A 19,334-nucleotide genomic window follows, 5' to 3' on the forward strand; every position below is an offset into this window, starting at 1 on the left:
GAATGTGCAAGCTGAATTGTACTACACATCCAACTAGCAATCGTCTGCTTAGAAGCAAGAGCACCCAGTTTGTTGGGTGCATACAGGATAACAGCAAGTCAGTTTTCCTGACTCCAGCCGTCCTGGAAACCTATATTTTCAGGGCCCTGACAACATCTAGCAACTTGGAGTCCTCCAAGTCCCTAGTAGCCGCAGGTACCACAATAAGCTGGTTCAGGTGAAACGCTGACACCACCTTAGGGAGAAACTGGGGACGAGTCCGCAGCTCTGCCCTGTCCGAATGGACAATCAGATATGGGCTTTTGTGAGACAAAGCCGCCAATTCTGACACTCGCCTGGCCGAGGCCAGGGCCAACATCATGGTCACTTTCCATGTGAGATATTTCAAATCCACAGATTTGAGCGGTTTAAACCAATGTGATTTGAGGAATCCCAGAACTACGTTGAGATCCCACAGTGCCACTGGAGGCACAAAAGGGGGTTGTATATGCAGTACTCCCTTGACAAACTTCTGGACTTCAGGAACTGAAGCCAATTCTTTCTGGAAGAAAATCGACAGGGCCGAAATTTGAACCTTAATGGACCCCAATTTGAGGCCCATAGACACTCCTGTTTGCAGGAAATGCAGGAATCGACCGAGTTGAAATTTCTTCTTGGGGCCTTCCTGGCCTCACACCACGCAACATATTTTCGCCACATGTGGTGATAATGTTGTGCGGTCACCTCCTTCCTGGCTTTGACCAGGGTAGGAATGACCTCTTCCGGAATGCCTTTTTCCCTTAGGATCCGGCGTTCAACCGCCATGCCGTCAAACGCAGCCGCGGTAAGTCTTGGAACAGACATGGTACTTGCTGAAGCAAGTCCCTTCTTAGCGGCAGAGGCCATGAGTCCTCCGTGAGCATCTCTTGAAGTTCCGGGTACCAAGTCCTTCTTGGCCAATCCGGAGCCACGAGTATAGTTCTTACTCCTCTACGTCTTATAATTCTCAGTACCTTAGGTATGAGAAGCAGAGGAGGGAACACATACACCGACTGGTACACCCACCGTGTTACCAGAACGTCCACAGCTATTGCCTGAGGGTCTCTTGACCTGGCGCAATACCTGTCCAGTTTTTTGTTCAGGCGGGACGCCATCATGTCCACCTTTGGTCTTTCCCAACGGTTCACAATCATGTGGAAGACTTCCCGATGAAGTCCCCACTCTCCCGGGTGGAGGTCGTGCTGAGGAAGTCTGCTTCCCAGTTGTCCACTCCCGGAATGAACACTGCTGACAGTGCTATCACATGATTTTCCGCCCAGCGAAGAATCCTTGCAGTTTCTGCCATTGCCCTCCTGCTTCTTGTGCCGCCCTGTCTGTTTACGTGGGCGACTGCCGTGATGTTGTCCCACTGGATCAATACCGGCTGACCTTGAAGCAGAGGTCTTGCTAAGCTTAGAGCATTGTAAATTGCTCTTAGCTCCAGTATATTTATGTGGAGAGAAGTCTCCAGATTTGATCACACTCCCTGGAAATTTTTTCCTTGTGTGACTACTCCCCAGCCTTTCAGGCTGGCATCCGTGGTCACCAGGACCCAGTCCTGAATGCCGAATCTGTGGCCCTTTAGTAGATGAGCACTCTGCAGCCACCACAGAAGAGACACCCTTGTCCTTGGAGACAGGGTTATCCGCTGATGTATCTGAAGATGCGATCCGGACCATTTTTCCAGCAGATCCCACTGAAAAGTTCTTGCGTGAAATCTGCCGAATGGAATCGCTTCGTAAGAAGTCACCATTTTTCCCAGGACCCTTGTGCAATGATGCACTGACACTTTTCCTGGTTTTAGGAGGTTCCTGACTAGCTCGGATAACTCCCTGGCTTTCTCCTCCGGGAGAAACACCTTTTTCTGGACTGTGTCCAGAATCATCCCTAGGAACAGCAGACGTGTCATCGGAGACAGCTGCGATTTTGGAATATTTAGAATCCACCCGTGCTGTCGTAGAACTACTTGAGATAGTGCTACTCCGACCTCCAACTGTTCTCTGGACCTTGCCCTTATCAGGAGATCGTCCAAGTAAGGGATAATTAAGACGCCTTTTCTTTGAAGAAGAATCATCATTTCGGCCATTACCTTGGTAAAGAGACGGGGTGCCGTGGACAATCCAAACGGCAGCGTCTGAAACTGATAGTGACAGTTTTGTACCACGAACCTGAGGTACCCTTGGTGAGAAGGGCAAATTGGGACATGGAGGTAAGCATCCTTGATGTCCAGGGACACCATATAGTCCCCTTCTTCCTGGTTCGCTATCACTGCTCTGAGTGACTCCATCTTGATTTGAACCTTTGTATGTAAATGTTCAAATATTTCAGATTTAGAATAGGTCTCACCGAGCCGTCTGGCTTCAGTACCACAATATAGTGTGGAATAATACCCCTTTCCTTGTTGTAGGAGGGGTACTTTGATTATCACCTGCTGGGAATACAGCTTGTGAATTGTTTCCAATACTGCCTCCCTGTCGGAGGGAGACGTTGGTAAAGCAGACTTCAGGAACCTGCGAGGGGGAGACGTCTCGAACTTCCAATCTGTACCCCTGGGATACTACTTGTAGGATCCAGGGGTCCACTTGCGAATGAGCCCACTGCGCGCTGAAACTCTTGAGACGACCCCCCACCGCACCTGAGTCCGCTTGTACGGCCCCAGCGTCATGCTGAGGACTTGGCAAAAGCGGTGGAGGGCTTCTGTTCCTGGGAATGGGCTGCCTGCTGCAGTCTTCTTCCCTTTCCTCTATCCCTGGGCAGATATGACTGGCCTTTTGCCTGCTTGCCCTTATGGGGACGAAAGGACTGAGGCTGAAAAGACGGTGTCTTTTTCTGCTGAGATGTGACTTGGGGTAAAAAAGGTGGATTTTCCAGCTGTTGCCGTGGCCACCAGGTCCGATGGACCGACCCCAAATAACTCCTCCCCTTTATACGGCAATACTTCCATGTGCCGTTTGGAATCTGCATCACCTGACCACTGTCGTGTCCATAAACATCTTCTGGCAGATATGGACATCGCACTCACTCTTGATGCCAGAGTGCAAATATCCCTCTGTGCATCTCGCATATATAGAAATGCATCCTTTAAATGCTCTATAGTCAATAAAATACTGTCCCTGTCAAGGGTATCAATATTTTCAGTCAGGGAATCCGACCAAGCCACCCCAGCGCTGCACATCCAGGCTGAGGCGATCGCTGGTCGCAGTATAACACCAGTATGTGTGTATATACTTTTTAGGATATTTTCCAGCCTCCTATCAGCTGGCTCCTTGAGGGCGGCCGTATCTGGAGACGGTAACGCCACTTGTTTTGATAAGCGTGTGAGCGCCTTATCCACCCTAAGGGGTGTTTCCCAACGCGCCCTAACTTCTGGCGGGAAAGGGTATAACGCCAATAATTTTCTATCGGGGGAAACCCACGCATCATCACACACTTCATTTAATTTATCTGATTCAGGAAAAACTACAGGTAGTTTTTTCACACCCCACATAATACCCTCTTTTGTGGTACTTGTAGTATCAGAAATATGTAACACCTCCTTCATTGCCCTTAACATGTAACGTGTGGCCCAAATGGAAAATACGTTTGTTTCTTCACCGTCGACACTGACCGTGTCCGTGTCTGTGTCGACCGACTGAGGTAAATGGGCGTTTTAAAGCCCCTGACGGTGTTTGAGACGCCTGGACAGGTACTTATTGGTTTGCCGGCCGTCTCATGTCGTCAACCGACCTTGCAGCGTGTTGACATTATCACTTAATTCCCTAAATAAGCCATCCATTCCGGTGTTGACTCCCTAGAGAGTGACATCACCATTACAGGCAATTGCTCCGCCTCCTCACCAACATCGTCCTCATACATGTCGACACACACGTACCGACACACAGCACACACACAGGGAATGCTCTGATAGAGGACAGGACCCCACTAGCCCTTTGGGGAGACAGAGGGAGAGTTTGCCAGCACACACCAAAACGCTATATTATACAGGGACAACCTTATATAAGTGTTTTCCCTTATAGCGTCTTAATATATAATAATATCGCCAAATAAGTGCCCCCCCTCTCTGTTTTAACCCTGTTTCTGTAGTGCAGTGCAGGGGAGAGCCTGGGAGCCTTCCTAGCAGCGGAGCTGTGTAGGAAAATGGCGCTGTGTGCTGAGGAGAATAGGCCCCGCCCCCTTTTCGGCGGGCTTCTTCTCCCGTTTTTCTGACAACCTGGCAGGGGTTAAATACATCCATATAGCCCCAGGGGCTATATGTGATGTATTTTTAGCCAGCATAGGTACTTTCATTGCTGCCCAGGGCGCCCCCCCAAGCGCCCTGCACCCTCAGTGACCGTTGGTGTGAAGTGTGCTGAGAGCAATGGCGCACAGCTGCAGTGCTGTGCGCTACCTCATGAAGACTGAGAAGTCTTCAGCCGCCGATTTCTGGACCTCTTCTCTCTTCAGCATCTGCAAGGGGGTCGGCGGCGCGGCTCCGGTGACCCATCCAGGCTGTACCTGTGATCGTCCCTCTGGAGCTAGTGTCCAGTAGCCTAAGAAGCCAATCCATCCTGCACGCAGGTGAGTTCACTTCTTCTCCCCTAAGTCCCTCGTTGCAGTGAGCCTGTTGCCAGCAGGACTCACTGAAAATAAAAAACCTAACAAAACTTTTACTCTAAGCAGCTCTTTAGGAGAGCCACCTAGATTGCACCCTTCTCGGCCGGGCACAAAAACCTAACTGAGGCTTGGAGGAGGGTCATAGGGGGAGGAGCCAGTGCACACCACCTGATCCTAAAGCTTTTACTTTTGTGCCCTGTCTCCTGCGGAGCCGCTATTCCCCATGGTCCTGACGGAGTCCCCAGCATCCACTTAGGACGTCAGAGAAAAGTGATTAAGTAGAGACTGATAGAGTGATAAAGCACCAGCCAACCAGCTCCTGTCATTTTTCAACATAGCCTGTGACATGGCAGTTAGGAAGTTGATTGGCTGGTACTTTATCATACTTGATCAGTCTCCAATTTATCACTTTTTAAGGCTTAATACATTTGGCCCAATGTGACTGTTATGCTTATGTAGGCTTACCATATTATCCCTTTAACCTGGGACACTCATGAATTACACAGGTTCTGTGGCTGCTTAAAACCAGGTGAAATGCAGGCTTGTAGTCAGCCAGCCAGGGAACCTGTGTAATTCATGAAAGTCCCAGGTTAAAGGGATAATATGGTCAGCCTAGGCCTTATGTCACTCTCTGGACATTAAAGCATCTGTAAACGTTCACAAAGTTATTCTGACATTTCTAACACCTTTAATGAATTTCCTCAGTGATAAAAAAAAAAGAAATATTTTCCTTAAAATAGGCAGCAACACCATGTGCACACCATACAGCAACTCCTCCTGGGACTGGGCTGACATCAGCATGCGCCACACCCCCTGCTGTGCATCACATCTGACATCATCATACACCACCCCAGGGCATGACTGGTAACTATGGAGACCGTGCAAACACCCCAAACTAATGAAAATACAAAGAAACAATCATGTGATTGGACTGCAATATCGGTCATAGATAGATCAATACAAAACTGCTTATGCTGTAATTGGATCATTGATCCAAATTTCACATCCACTGTTCCACTTTTTTTTTGGGATGTGCATATGATGTTGCTTCCTATTTAAGGTAAATGTAGTGTATTTCTTCTTTAACTGTGTAAAATCATTAAAGATATAGGTACCCGAAGCATAATCCGCGATAAGCGGGCTGCTGGAGGCGCAAAAACACAAGATTGGGACTTAACCCCTATCTCATGTTTTTTTGCGCAATCGCAGGTCCGTTTTTGGCCAATGAAAATGGCCTGTAATAGGATACTGTGATAATGACCATCAGTCAATTGCGAAATCCGTTTTCACTTGCCGAAATCGGATTGGAAATTATTGGATACTCCCCTATGTCTGTGACAGGAAAACTATAAATTCCAGCTAACCAGGGACTGATGTGAATAACTAAAGAGTCTCTGTAAAAGTGCTGCATAAAAAGGTAAGTGCTATATCTTAATTTTATTTTGTTACAAATATTAAATGCCCTTCAAGAATAAAAACAAAAACAGACCACAAACAGAAAGATGAAAACTCAAAAATAAATAAAATAGCTTAAAATACACAACAAGAAAATGTACTGGCAGCAAAATAGATTGTGTATGTATCTACTGCATGGGTGAGGTGGGAATAAAAATGGATGATTAAAATGAGGTTAACTGGCATCAGGAGAAACACAATCCCTGGTTTCCATCAGGAGACTGGCACAATACAAGCACCAACTGCCCGCAGAAACGGTAGATGATTAATTTTTTTATTCTAACTTGCTGCCAACAGAATTGGAAGAGACTCAATTTAAAATTAGATTAGGGTGATGATAGAGAAAGTGCAGGGAGCACAGAAGAGATACAGATATATGGGTATAGACAATGCTTAATAAAAAATTACAGTGAATACTTAAAATATGAAGTGCTAACATGTTTACATTGTCACCCTGCCACCCGATATTTGCAAAGAAAAAAAAAAAGAAAATCTTAAACCATTTACAAAGATTTTGCATGCCACCTGCAGCTCTTATGTTAAAAATGAACTTTATATTTTTTTTAATTTTTACTACAAATTGACATCATCAGGAGCAAAACAAATAAAAGGATACAGTGAGGATTGCAGCAGTGTTGGGGGCAAAAAAATATATATTTTTTTTTAAAAAGTTGTTTTTATTTGGTGTAACTTTTTTTTTTGCATTAATGTTTTTGGATTTGCATTAATTCTTGGATTTTTTTTATGCAGCCCTATGGGGCTACAGGGAAAAAGCCAAAAGACTCCAAAGACTGGTAACAAATCTAGGTACCATTATACATTAGCCTATGGTAGGCAAAAGTTAGCAACGTAAATGCTTTTTACAAAAGCCATAAAACGTTACCAATGTGATGAAGTTTTATTCTGAAGTTTCAAACCCCAACTTAAAAAAAACCAAAAAAAAAAAAACCTCACGGGATGCTATTCAATCCCCCAGAAAAAGGGTAAACCAAAGTGAAACCAAAAAGGGCTGTACTTCATCAGTCAGGAATATGATAGGTAATCTATAAACGTAATCATTCTAATGAATGTGCATATGCACGTACGTGTAAATGTAGACCGAGTACACGCAGGGATTGATTATTCTTGTGATTATGCTGAAGTGAAAGGGTGTGACGCTCATAAACAGATTTAGACTGATGTAAAAGATCAGGCCTCTGCCATATACATTGTATAACACACCTAAAGCAATTACACAGTTCACTTTAGTGCTGCCCAACAATGGTTTCACCTTTACTCTTTTCCATTTCCTTTTTAATTGGAATACTAAAGGTTATGTTTAATGGTTTGGAGTGAAGAAACATGGTTTGTTATGTGACCTATTGCAGAGTGTGCGCGTATCCGGTACTGCTATAGTTAGAGGATCAACACGTCTTAATGCTCTAATTTATCCAGCTATATAATCCTGGAAACTACACTAGTCACCACAGAATCTTTGCTCTTTCTCTAGATGTCACAGGAATTCATTTTTTATCACTCAAGCATCACAGATCACTTGTTCTTTTTTGATATGAGGCAATTACCAAGTCAGAATTCAGTATACGGTGTTTCAGATACAAGTTTCAAGTGCAGTATAATCTGATTTACACATTTTGCATATTTATAATAAAAATTTCAGAAATGTAATATTTTGCTAAGAGAAATCCATTATTTGTTTATCAATGATGAAGTAGCTCTGCTTCACAACATGATCTGTGCCAGGCACCTTTTTCTAGCAAGGTATCTCTGTAGAAGCTTTGACAAGCTCAGCAATTGTGGCAAAAAGACCCAAGACTAGAAATGGACGGAAGGGGTAAATGTAATAGGGTGAAAGAAGCTGGAGGTGCGAGAGTGTGTGTGTAAATGTCCGTGTTTTTAAAGCGGCAATCATTAACAATACAAAACCAGGTTGGCTTCGCCTTGTAAATGATTGCCACTTTAAAAATACAGGCATTCACGTACAAACTCCTGCACCTCCAGCTTCGCATACCCTTTTACATTTACCCCAGAATGGGAAAGCCAAGTGTTAATTTATCATCTTTATTCTGAAATCACCAAATTCCCTCAGCAATGCAGTGGCAACCCCCTCCCCCCTGATTTTTTTTTAATGTAGTTGCTCCCTACAGAAGAAGGAAAATTCAAAATCATGGGGCAGCATGGTTGCACAACGATTAGCACTGTTGCTTCAAAGTACTGGGGTCGTAAGTTTGATTGCTAAACAAGGCTCTGTTTGGAGTTTGTATGTTCTCACTATGCTTGCATGAGTTTCCCCAGGTACTACAGGTTTCCTCTCACACTTCAAAAGCATACTGTCTGGTTACTGTCTGGGGTGCCTGTGGTGTTAGGCAATTTGTACTGTAAACTCCGATGGGGACTGATCTGTATGGCAATTATGCTCTGTATAACTGTGGCACTATATAAAGAAACAATCTGCATTGACATTAAGTTTATTTATAACCCGATTACATAAGCCGTTGGTAGACCCTTGTCGGAATGTACAGAAACAGTGCATGTTATCCAAATCTCATCACAGAATGACAAATGAAATACTATGCATCACTTCTGGATCATTTAGGAGCCAGACAATTTAAAACCCATCTACTTTGGAAACCATTTCCCGTTTGGAGTATGAGGGGAACCACTGTGGTATGCAATTGACTGAAACTACACTATACACGTTTCAGTTTCTAAGCGGATTACAGATTCCTTCTAAAAGCTAAAAAATAAGAATTTACTCACCGGTAATTCTATTTCTCGTAGTCCGTAGTGGATGCTGGGGACTCCGTAAGGACCATGGGGAATAGCGGCTCCGCAGGAGACTGGGCACAACTAAGAAAGATTAAGGACTACCTGGTGTGCACTGGCTACTCCCTCTATGCCCCTCCTCCAGACCTCAGTTAGGAAACTGTGCCCGGAAGAGCTGACACAATAAGGAAAGGATTTGGAATCCCGGGTAAGACTCATACCAGCAACACCAATCACACCGTACAACTCGTGATACTATACCCAGTGAACAGTATGAATAACAACTGAGCCTCTCAAACAGATGGCTCCAAACAATAACCCTTTAGTTAGGCAATAACTATATACAAGTATTGCAGACAATCCGCACTTGGGATGGGCGCCCAGCATCCACTACGGACTACGAGAAATAGAATTACCGGTGAGTAAATTCTTATTTTCTCTGACGTCCTAGTGGATGCTGGGGACTCCGTAAGGACCATGGGGATTATACCAAAGCTCCCAAACGGGCGGGAGAGTGCGGATGACTCTGCAGCACCGAATGAGCAAACTCAAGGTCCACCTCAGCCAGGGTATCAAACTTGTAGAATATAGCAAATGTGTTTGAACCCGACCAAGTAGCAGCTCGGCAAAGTTGTAAAGCCGAGACCCCACGGGCAGCCGCCCAAGAAGAGCCCACTTTCCTCGTGGAATGGGCTTTTACAGATTTAGGATGCGGCAGTCCAGCCGCAGAATGTGCAAGTTGAATCGTACTACAGATCCAGCGAGCAATAGACTGCTTTGAAGCAGGAGCACCCAGCTTGTTGGGCGCATACAGGATAAATAGAGAGTCTGTTTTCCTGACTCCAGCCGTCCTGGAAACAGATTTTCAGGGCCCTGACTACGTCCAGCAACTTGGAATCCTCCAAGTCCTTAGTAGCCGCAGGCACCACAATAGGTTGGTTCAAATGAAAAGCTGATACCACCTTAGGAAGAAATTGGGGACGAGTCCACAATTCCGCCCTATCCATATGGAAAATCAGATAAGGGCTTTTACATGACAAAGCCGCCAATTCTGACACACGCCTGGCCGAAGCCAAGGCCAACAGCATGACCACTTTCCACGTGAGATATTTTAGTTCCACGGTTTTAAGTGGCTCAAACCAATGTGACTTAAGGAAATCCAACACCACGTTGAGATCCCAAGGTGCCACTGGAGGCACAAAAGGGGGCTGAATATGCAGCACTCCTTTAACAAACGTCTGAACTTCAGGCAGTGAAGCCAGTTCTTTTTGGAAGAAAATCGACAGAGCCGAAATCTGGACCTTAATGGAACCTAATTTGAGGCCCATAGTCACCCCTGACTGTAGGAAGTGCAGAAATCGACCCAGCTGAAATTCCTCCGTTGGGGCCCTTCTGGCCTCACACCACGCAACATATTTTCGCCATATGCGGTGATAATGGTTTGCGGTCACCTCCTTCCTAGTTTTAATCAGCGTAGGGATGACTTCCTCCGGAATGCCCTTTTCCTTCAGGATCCAGCGTTCAACCGCCATGCCGTCAAACGCAGTCGCGGTAAGTCTTGGAACAGACAGGGTCCCTGCTGCAGCAGGTCCTGTCTGAGCGGCAGAGGCCATGGTTCCTCTGATATCATTTCTTGAAGTTCTGGGTACCAAGCTCTTCTTGGCCAATCCGGAACAATGATTATAGTTCTTACTCTTCTCCTTCTTATTATCCTCAGTACCTTGGGTATGAAAGGAAGAGGAGGGAACACATAAACCGACTGGTACACCCACGGCGTCACTAAAGCGTCCACAGCTATCGCCTGAGGGTCCCTTGACCTGGTGCAATATCTTTTTAGCTTTTTGTTGAGGCGGGACGCCATCATGTCCACCTGTGGCCTTTCCCACCGGTGTACAACCATTTGGAAGACTTCTGGATGAAGTCCCCACTCTCCCGGGTGGAGGTCGTGTCCGCTGAGAAAGTCTGCTTCCCAGTTGTCCACTCCGGGAATGAACACTGCTGACAGTGCTAACACATGATTTTCCGCCCATCGGAGAATCCTTGTGGCTTCTGCCATCGCCATCCTGCTTCTTGTGCCGCCCTGTCGGTTTACATGGGCGACCGCCGTGATGTTGTCTGACTGGATCAGCACCGGCTGGTGTTGAAGCAGGGGTCTTGCCTGACTTAGGGCATTGTAAATGGCCCTTAGTTCCAGAATATTTATGTGTAGGGAAGTCTGACTCGACCATTGTCTCTGGAAGTTTCTTCCCTGTGTGACTGCCCCCCAACCTCGAAGGCTGGCATCCGTGGTCACTAGGATCCAGTCCTGTATGCCGAATCTGCGGCCCTCTAGAAGATGAGCACTCTGCAGCCACCACAGCAGCGACACCCTGGCCCTTGGAGACAGGGTTATCAGCCGATGCATCTGAAGATGCGATCCGGACCACTTGTCCAACAGATCCCACTGAAAGACCCTTGTATGGAACCTTCCGAATGGAATTGCTTCGTAAGAAGCCACCATCTTTCCCAGGACTCGCGTGCAGTGGTGCACCGACACCTGTTTTGGTTTTAGGAGGTCTCTGACTAGAGATGACAACTCCTTGGCCTTCTCCTCCGGGAGAAACACTTTTTTCTGTTCTGTGTCCAGAACCATCCCCAGGAACAGTAGACGCGTTGTAGGAACCAGCTGCGACTTTGGAATATTCAGGATCCAGCCGTGCTGTTGTAGCACTTCCCGAGCTAGTGCTACTCCGATCAACAACTGTTCCCTGGACCTCGCCTTTATAAGGAGATCGTCCAAGTACGGGATAATTAAAACTCCCTTTTTCCGAAGGAGTATCATAATTTCGGCCATTACCTTGGTAAATACCCTCGGTGCCGTGGACAGACCAAACGGCAATGTCTGGAATTGGTAATGACAGTCCTGTACCACAAATCTGAGGTACTCCTGGTGAGGAGGGTAAATGGGGACATGCAGGTACGCATCCTTGATGTCCAGTGATACCATGTAATCCCCCTCGTCCAGGCTTGCAATCACCGCCCTGAGCGATTCCATCTTGAACTTGAACCTTCTTATATAAGTGTTCAAGGATTTTAAATTTAAAATGGGTCTCACCGAACCGTCCGGTTTCGGTACCACAAACATTGTGGAATAGTAACCCCGTCCTTGTTGAAGGAGGGGTACCTTGATTATCACCTGCTGAGAATACAGCTTGTGAATCGCCTCCAGTACTGCCTCCCTGTCCGGAGGAGCTGTCAGCAAGGCAGATTTGAGGAAACGGCGAGGGGGAGACGTCTCGAATTCCAGCTTGTACCCCTGAGATACTACTTGTAGAATCCAGAGATCCACCCGTGAGCGAGCCCACTGGTCGCTGAAGTTCTTTAGACGGGCCCCCACCGTACCTGGCTCCGCCTGTGGAGCCCCAGCGTCATGCGGTGGACTTAGAGGAAGCGGAGGAGGACTTTTGTTCCTGGGAACTGGCTGTATGTTGCAGCTTTTTCCCTCTACCTCTGGGCAGAAAGGACGCGCCTCTAACCCGCTTGCCTTTCTGGGGCCGAAAGGACTGTACCTGATAATACGGTGCTTTCTTTGGCTGTGAGGGAACATGGGGTAAAAATGCTGACTTCCCAGCTGTCGCTGTGGAAACGAGGTCCGAGAGACCATCCCCAAACAACTCCTCACCCTTGTAAGGCAAAACTTCCATGTGCCTTTTAGAATCTGTATCTCCTGTCCACTGCCGAGTCCACAATCCTCTCCTGGCAGAAATGGACATTGCGTTTATTTTAGATGCCAGCCGGCAAATATCCCTCTGTGCATCTCTCATGTATAAGACAGCGTCTTTAATATGCTCTACGGTTAGCAATATAGTGTCCCTGTCTAGGGTATCAATGTTTTCCGACAGGGAATCTGACCACGCAGCTGCAGCACTGCACATCCATGCTGAAGCAATAGCCGGTCTCAGTATAATTCCTGAGTGTGTATATACAGACTTCAGGATAGCCTCCTGCTTTCTATCCGCAGGCTCCTTTAGGGCGGCCGTGTCCGGAGACGGTAGTGCCACCTTTTTTGACAGACGTGTGAGCGCTTTATCCACCCTAGGGGATGTCTCCCAACGTGACCTGTCCTCTGGCGGGAAAGGGTACGCCATTAGTAACTTTTTAGAAATTACCAGTTTCTTATCGGGGGAAGCCCACGCTTCTTCACACACTTCATTTAATTCATCAGAAGGGGGAAAAACCACTGGTAGCTTTTTCTCCCCAAACATAATACCCTTTTTTGTGGTACCTGGGGTAATATCAGAAATGTGCAACACATTTTTCATTGCCGTAATCATATAACGAGTGGCTCTATTGGAATGTACACTAGTCTCATCGTCGTCGACACTGGAGTCAGTATCCGTGTCGACACCTGTGTCTGCCATCTGAGGTAGTGGGCGTTTTAGAGCCCCTGATGGCTTTTGAGACGCCTGGGCAGGCACGGGCAGAGAAGCCGGCTGTCCCACATCTGCTATGTCGTCAAACCTTTTATGTAAGGAGTTGACACTGTCGCGTAATTCCTTCCACATGTCCATCCATTCAGGTGTCGACCCCGCAGGGGGTGACATCACATTTATCGGCACCTGCTCCGCCTCCACATAAGCCTCCTCATCAAACATGTCGACACAGCCGTACCGACACACCGCACACACACAGGGAATGCTCTGACTGAGGACAGGACCCCACAAAGTCCTTTGGGGAGACAGAGAGAGAGTATGCCAGCACACACCAGAGCGCTATATAATGCAGGGATACACACTACACACAGTGATTTTTCCCCTATAGCTGCTATAATACACAGTTTGCGCCTAAATTTAGTGCCCCCCCTCTCTTTTTTACCCTATTGCGCCTGGAAACTGCAGGGGAGAGCCTTGGGAGCGTCCTTCCAGCGGAGCTGTGAGAGAAAATGGCGCCAGTGTGCTGAGGGAGATAGCCCCGCCCCCTTCTCGGCGGACTTCTCCCGCTTTTTTCAGGATATTTTTGGCAGGGGATTTTACACATATATAGTCTTACTGACTATATTATGTGTTTTTTTGCCAAGCTAAGGTACTGTTATTGCACCCCAGGGCGCCCCCCCCCCCCAGCGCCCTGCACCCATCAGTGACCGGAGTGTGTGGTGTGCATGGGGAGCAATGGCGCACAGCTGCAGTGCTGTGCGCTACATTAATGAAGACCGGAGTCTTCAGCCGCCGATTTCCTGGACGTTCTTCTTGCTTCTGGCTCTGCAAGGGGGACGGCGGCGCGGCTCCGGGACCGGACGACCGAGGCTGGGCCTGTGTTCGATCCCTCTGGAGCTAATGGTGTCCAGTAGCCTAAGAAGCCCAAGCTAGCTGCAAGCAGGTAGGTTCGCTTCTTCTCCCCTCAGTCCCTCGTAGCAGTGAGTCTGTTGCCAGCAGATCTCACTGAAAATAAAAAACCTAAATATACTTTCTTTTCTAAGAGCTCAGGAGAGCCCCTAGTGTGCAACCAGCTCGGCCGGGCACAAAATTCTAACTGAGGTCTGGAGGAGGGGCATAGAGGGAGGAGCCAGTGCACACCAGGTAGTCCTAAATCTTTCTTAGTTGTGCCCAGTCTCCTGCGGAGCCGCTATTCCCCATGGTCCTTACGGAGTCCCCAGCATCCACTAGGACGTCAGAGAAATAACGGATATCATTCCTAGAATTGTATAGAATACCAATAATGACATTATAATGCCGCTTTTTATTTATCTAATTAGAATGACTGGAACAGAGTATGTAATATATTATTGCCTTTTCTAGTAAAGTGTTATAATATCCTCTTATAAAGTTCATCTCTCAGACTGCAATCCTGTGTCCCGGATTCACAATCCTCATGGCAATACCCCTTACAGTACGGTACAGTAGCTTTGAGAACTTGGCAGCGGTGGGTAGGAGCTAAAGAGATTTGGCCAAGGTCTACAGAAACGCGTATTCCCTGTACTTGGAAGACTTTGAGGGTACACAAAGGAAAATATTTGTATTGACACTGTGCTAGCAACCTGTATCATGGCTTATTACAGCGATACAGATGTTCGTTTACCATGCTGCGGCTTGGAGCCTTGGTGAAAACCCTGGCAGCCTAATGTTGCATATGAAAAGTTAATATGCAGCCTTTTTGGCTTTGCTGGATCTCCACAGCCAGGTATAGGCAATGCCATCACAGGATGTTCATAAAGTTGGCGGAAAGAAAAGATTTACCTCTTGGCACACTGGGAGCAGCAGTTATAACTGCTTCATACTGTAAATAGACTGCATAGTATTTAAATGTGAACTTGCAAAGGTTTTCTAGTCCACCTTTCCACTGACATGAATTTGCCCACCTGTTGTCATTCAGCTGAGTGTAATGGGGCTGTGGATCCGGATCTTGGTCATTGACATCATAGCTGGCAGCAGCATCCTGAATAAATACAAATTAAAAAGGGGGAAAAAATAAATAAAAAATTACATACTATAGGAACTATGTCAATTAAAGTGTAGCGCAAATAAATCACTTCCCCTTATCTGCTCTATACCAGATCAGTTTTCTTTCTGCAGACAGACATAGAAGAATTAAGATATCCAGCTGCATTCAGTTTTTCATCAACCTAATGGCTCCTTCCAAATATATTTCAAGTGCACTGCAGCAACTGCCTCTCTGGAACGGTCTGTGGCATAGATCAATAATCAATCTTTTTTTTTTGTAACCAAGCAGATGAATGTCTAACCATGCATTATTGAACTGTTCATTAAACACTGCTGCCGAGAAAATAAATTACAATAAAAAATTCTTGCAAATGTCTATTTACTACTATAGGTCAAAGTAACAATAAAACCAATTTCACACTATGAGCCGGGGAGAAAAAGCCTACACAGTCTATATGCATGTACATTGGTGACCGACGTTAAGTCTATGCTGCAGCAGAAACTGAAGTTACTCCAATTAACTCCTCCAGTCGCTGACAGATTCCCCACAAAATTTATTTTGTACTTTTGAAAAAGTTAGATGGAATGTAAAGGATTGCAGCAGCTACAAGAAAGTATGAAACGCTTAAGAGATCCGTGCCTAAATTCTAAGCAATCTGACTAGATTGTTTATAAATTAAGGACGGATCTCTCCGTGTGTAGGGTGCCAGCGACAGCACTATCCCCGGTTCTAGATTTGGCATGCATGGGTGAAATGAGTGGCCAGTGCTCAACACAAATCTCCCCCGTGTGTACAGGGCTTAATAGATGAGGCGATTATAACAATTATGCGATGTGAGCGTCACACTGCAATTATACTGGATTACATATAGATGGGGACTGTATACAAGTTCATAAGGACACTCCTTTATGATGACAGCAATATCAAAATAAGGAATGTACCATCAATGGGTCTTACTTTAATCATGCCATTATGGTGATGGTTTCATTGGCTGATCCAATAAGCAAATACTTTGTACAAAACAATCCGCATACTGTATATGTGCACATTGTCACATGGAGAACTAATTATAACCCCACTGGGGCCATAGTCATGAGATTGGCCTAATACTAGTTGCCATCATGTGATGAAGGAGAACAAAACCCTTTTAATGAAGTGTGTATAAAAAGTTACAAATGCATTTTGCAACACGGTGCTGGATGTCAGCAGACGCTACAGAAATCCAGCAAAGTTAGTTGTATCACATCTATTTATTTTCAAATATTGTTTTAAATTTTTTTTTTTTTTTTTAATTTAAGCAGTAGAATATATAAGTGATTTTTTTTTCTAGATCCTAAAAACAAAACTAGATACACACACTGTTTACATACATACGGAAAAAAAAACATGCATGTAACAGATACCACATGAGTCCCAGGAGCAAACGCAGGATTTCTAGAAGGGGGGTTTCCAAATGCATCCCACAATCTCCTGCGCTGCAGTACATTGGAGTAAGTGTGGGAGTGAGGAAGTGGTACATGAACCTAGTACCTACCCTAGACAAATCTGTACACTTTGGTCTTTTTATACACTGAATTTATAGGGGTTCCGGGTGACACGCCGACCTGCACAATGCAAACAGTAAAAAGACCGACAACAGAAGACAGACACACATCAGTCAGATAGTTGTGAAACACAGACAGATAAACCTTAGACAAAGATAATATACAGATAAGTAAAACACAGACAAGGTCAACAGCCCGACAAAACAAAGACAGACAGTGCACACGTCAGACAACAGTCACATCGACAACCACAAAACCGACAGCACATACATAGACAATAAAATAGACTGACACAGCATCCATCAGACATCAATTATACCCCTTTCACATCTCCAATGCCGTATCCCACCCGGGAATAGGAAACTGGTCCTTCCCGGGTGGGATCCGGCATTGGAGACTCTCCTACCCCTTTCACTGGCTTCCAGAACCGGGTCAGTTGCCATAGCGGCAGGGGGAAGGGGGGGGGGGGGGGGGGGGGAGCCGGAGCTGGGAGATGAGCTCATCTCCACGCCGCCTCTCCCTATCTGGAAAACGGGTCCCGGGATCCGGGAATCTGATTATGCAGCCACTGACCCGGTATTCCACCCCGGGAATAACACTGCTTATACCCCGGGTTGAATTACCAGGTCAGGCGACCTGGGAATTCGGACTTGGTGCTTTCACACCACACACTGACCCGTCTAGATTCGGCAATATGTCGGGTCGATACCGGGTTATTTGTGTGGTGTGAAAGGGGTATTATACAGAACCACAAAAGACCAACAGAATATACACAGACACCCAAAAGACCAACAGAATATGTCAGACTTGAATTAGCCAGACACGCAAAAGGCCGACAGCGCATGCATACATGGACAGTAAAAGAGATCGAAAATGTAATTTATCAGACCTCAATTAAACAGACAATCCCAAGTCAGACAGCATATACAGACAGGTAAATCACAGACAATACATATAACAGACTCCAAGAAGACAGACGCGCAGAAGACCAACATACATACAGAAAGGTAAATTACCGACAAAACATAATAGACTCCAATAAGATCGACACGCAAAAGCCTGATAGATTATTAGGACAGGGGCCCATATATTAATTTCATAGACTTGTGAGACTTTGTTACCCAACACTACCCTCCTACACACAGACATGTCGCCGCGTACACACACCTTCAACCCTTAGCTCCAAACAGCTATTGCGGGTGGAGTGGACGGAGGTCCCAGCTTCCAGTCCTGGACGGCCCTATACCGCTGGCAAGAGCTGCCACCATAGCTCATCGTCACCCCAGCAACCCCTGGTGCTACAGTCACCCAAGGAACTACAGGTCTCAGCCAGCCCTGTCAGCGGTCCTGTTAGCAAGGCCAATCCATACAGACTAAAGTGAAGCGCACCCCCCCCCCCTCACCTCCCCCCAGTCCCTGCTGTGCACCCCTTCTCATCAGACCCCCCTCTCCCGTACCCTCGCTATTTGTGCGCCTTATCCTGGACGCATCCATCGTCACCCCAGCAATAGCATCCCATATAGGCAAAGACGCAGCAACCCTAATAGCGCTAGCATCGGTGCTGCTTTCATCCGTGGAACTACAGGTCCCAGCCAGCCCAGTCAGCGGTCCTAATGGCAAACCTAACCCATACAGGCTAAAGTGGAGCTCACCCCCCCCCCCACCACCTCCCCCCCAGTACATGCTGCGCACCCCTTCTCAGTCCCCCCTCTCCCGTACCCCCGCTATTTCTGGGTGCCTTATCCTGGACGCTTCCTTCGTCACAACAGCAATAGCATCCCATCTAGGCAAAGACGCGGCAACCCTAATAGCGCTAGCCTCGGTTGCGTCTGGGTATGGACGTGACGCAATGACTGAGTGTACAGGGGTGGGTGGTGTGGGTGAACTACAAGTCTCAGGACTGAATATATGGTCATATTTCTGAGTAAGAATACCAGTCTAATAACTGTTATGTGTAATATTATATTTTGGATATGAAAGCTATGTCTGAATTTTCTTGTGTCGGTCTTATTAATGTTTGAGATATGTCCTGTCGGTCTTTTAGAGATCTATGTTAGCGCTGTCGGTCTCTTAAATGTCTATGCATTCTTTCAGTGTTTTCTTTTTGTTTGTAATCTCATTAATGCCCTGTCGGTCTTATAGGGGTATATGCAATTGCGGTCGAATTGCCGAAAAACGGGTCATTTTGGACACAAGAAACCTGTCGAATTTGATTCGACAATTCAATACAGTACTTTTCGACAAAAAACCTGCCGTTTCATTTTCGACTTTTGGCAATTCGAAATTTTTTCAATTCGACATGTCTGCAATGTTAAAATGCGGCTTTTCAACAAAAAGTACCGTATTTTTCGGACCATAAGACGCACCTAGTTTTTAGAGTAGGAAAACAGGAAAATAAATATTCAGAACCAAATAGTGTAATAAAATATTTAATAAACTATAACAGAACAGCATTTGAACCATGTAAAGTGAACAGCACTCAACAGTGGCATTAAGAACCATTATCACTGTCATTGACAAATGGAGAGACTTAAAGGTTGGAGT

The 19,334-nt window shown here is 46.2% G+C and overlaps 1 protein-coding gene across 2 annotated transcripts in view; it reads right to left on the reverse strand.

Annotated features, from left to right (window-relative positions):
- Nucleotides 1-19,334, reverse strand: part of FURIN (furin, paired basic amino acid cleaving enzyme) — a 389,010-nt gene that overhangs the window by 124,901 nt on the left and 244,775 nt on the right. For both annotated transcript variants that reach the window (XM_063925863.1, XM_063925862.1), the window contains exon 6: nt 15,164-15,240. In XM_063925863.1, coding sequence (XP_063781933.1) covers nt 15,164-15,240 — 77 coding nt within the window. The remainder of the gene's footprint in view (nt 1-15,163; nt 15,241-19,334) is intronic.

Source organism: Pseudophryne corroboree, chromosome 6 (genome assembly GCF_028390025.1).
Source record: "Pseudophryne corroboree isolate aPseCor3 chromosome 6, aPseCor3.hap2, whole genome shotgun sequence".
In the NCBI taxonomy this organism is placed as follows: domain Eukaryota; kingdom Metazoa; phylum Chordata; class Amphibia; order Anura; family Myobatrachidae; genus Pseudophryne; species Pseudophryne corroboree.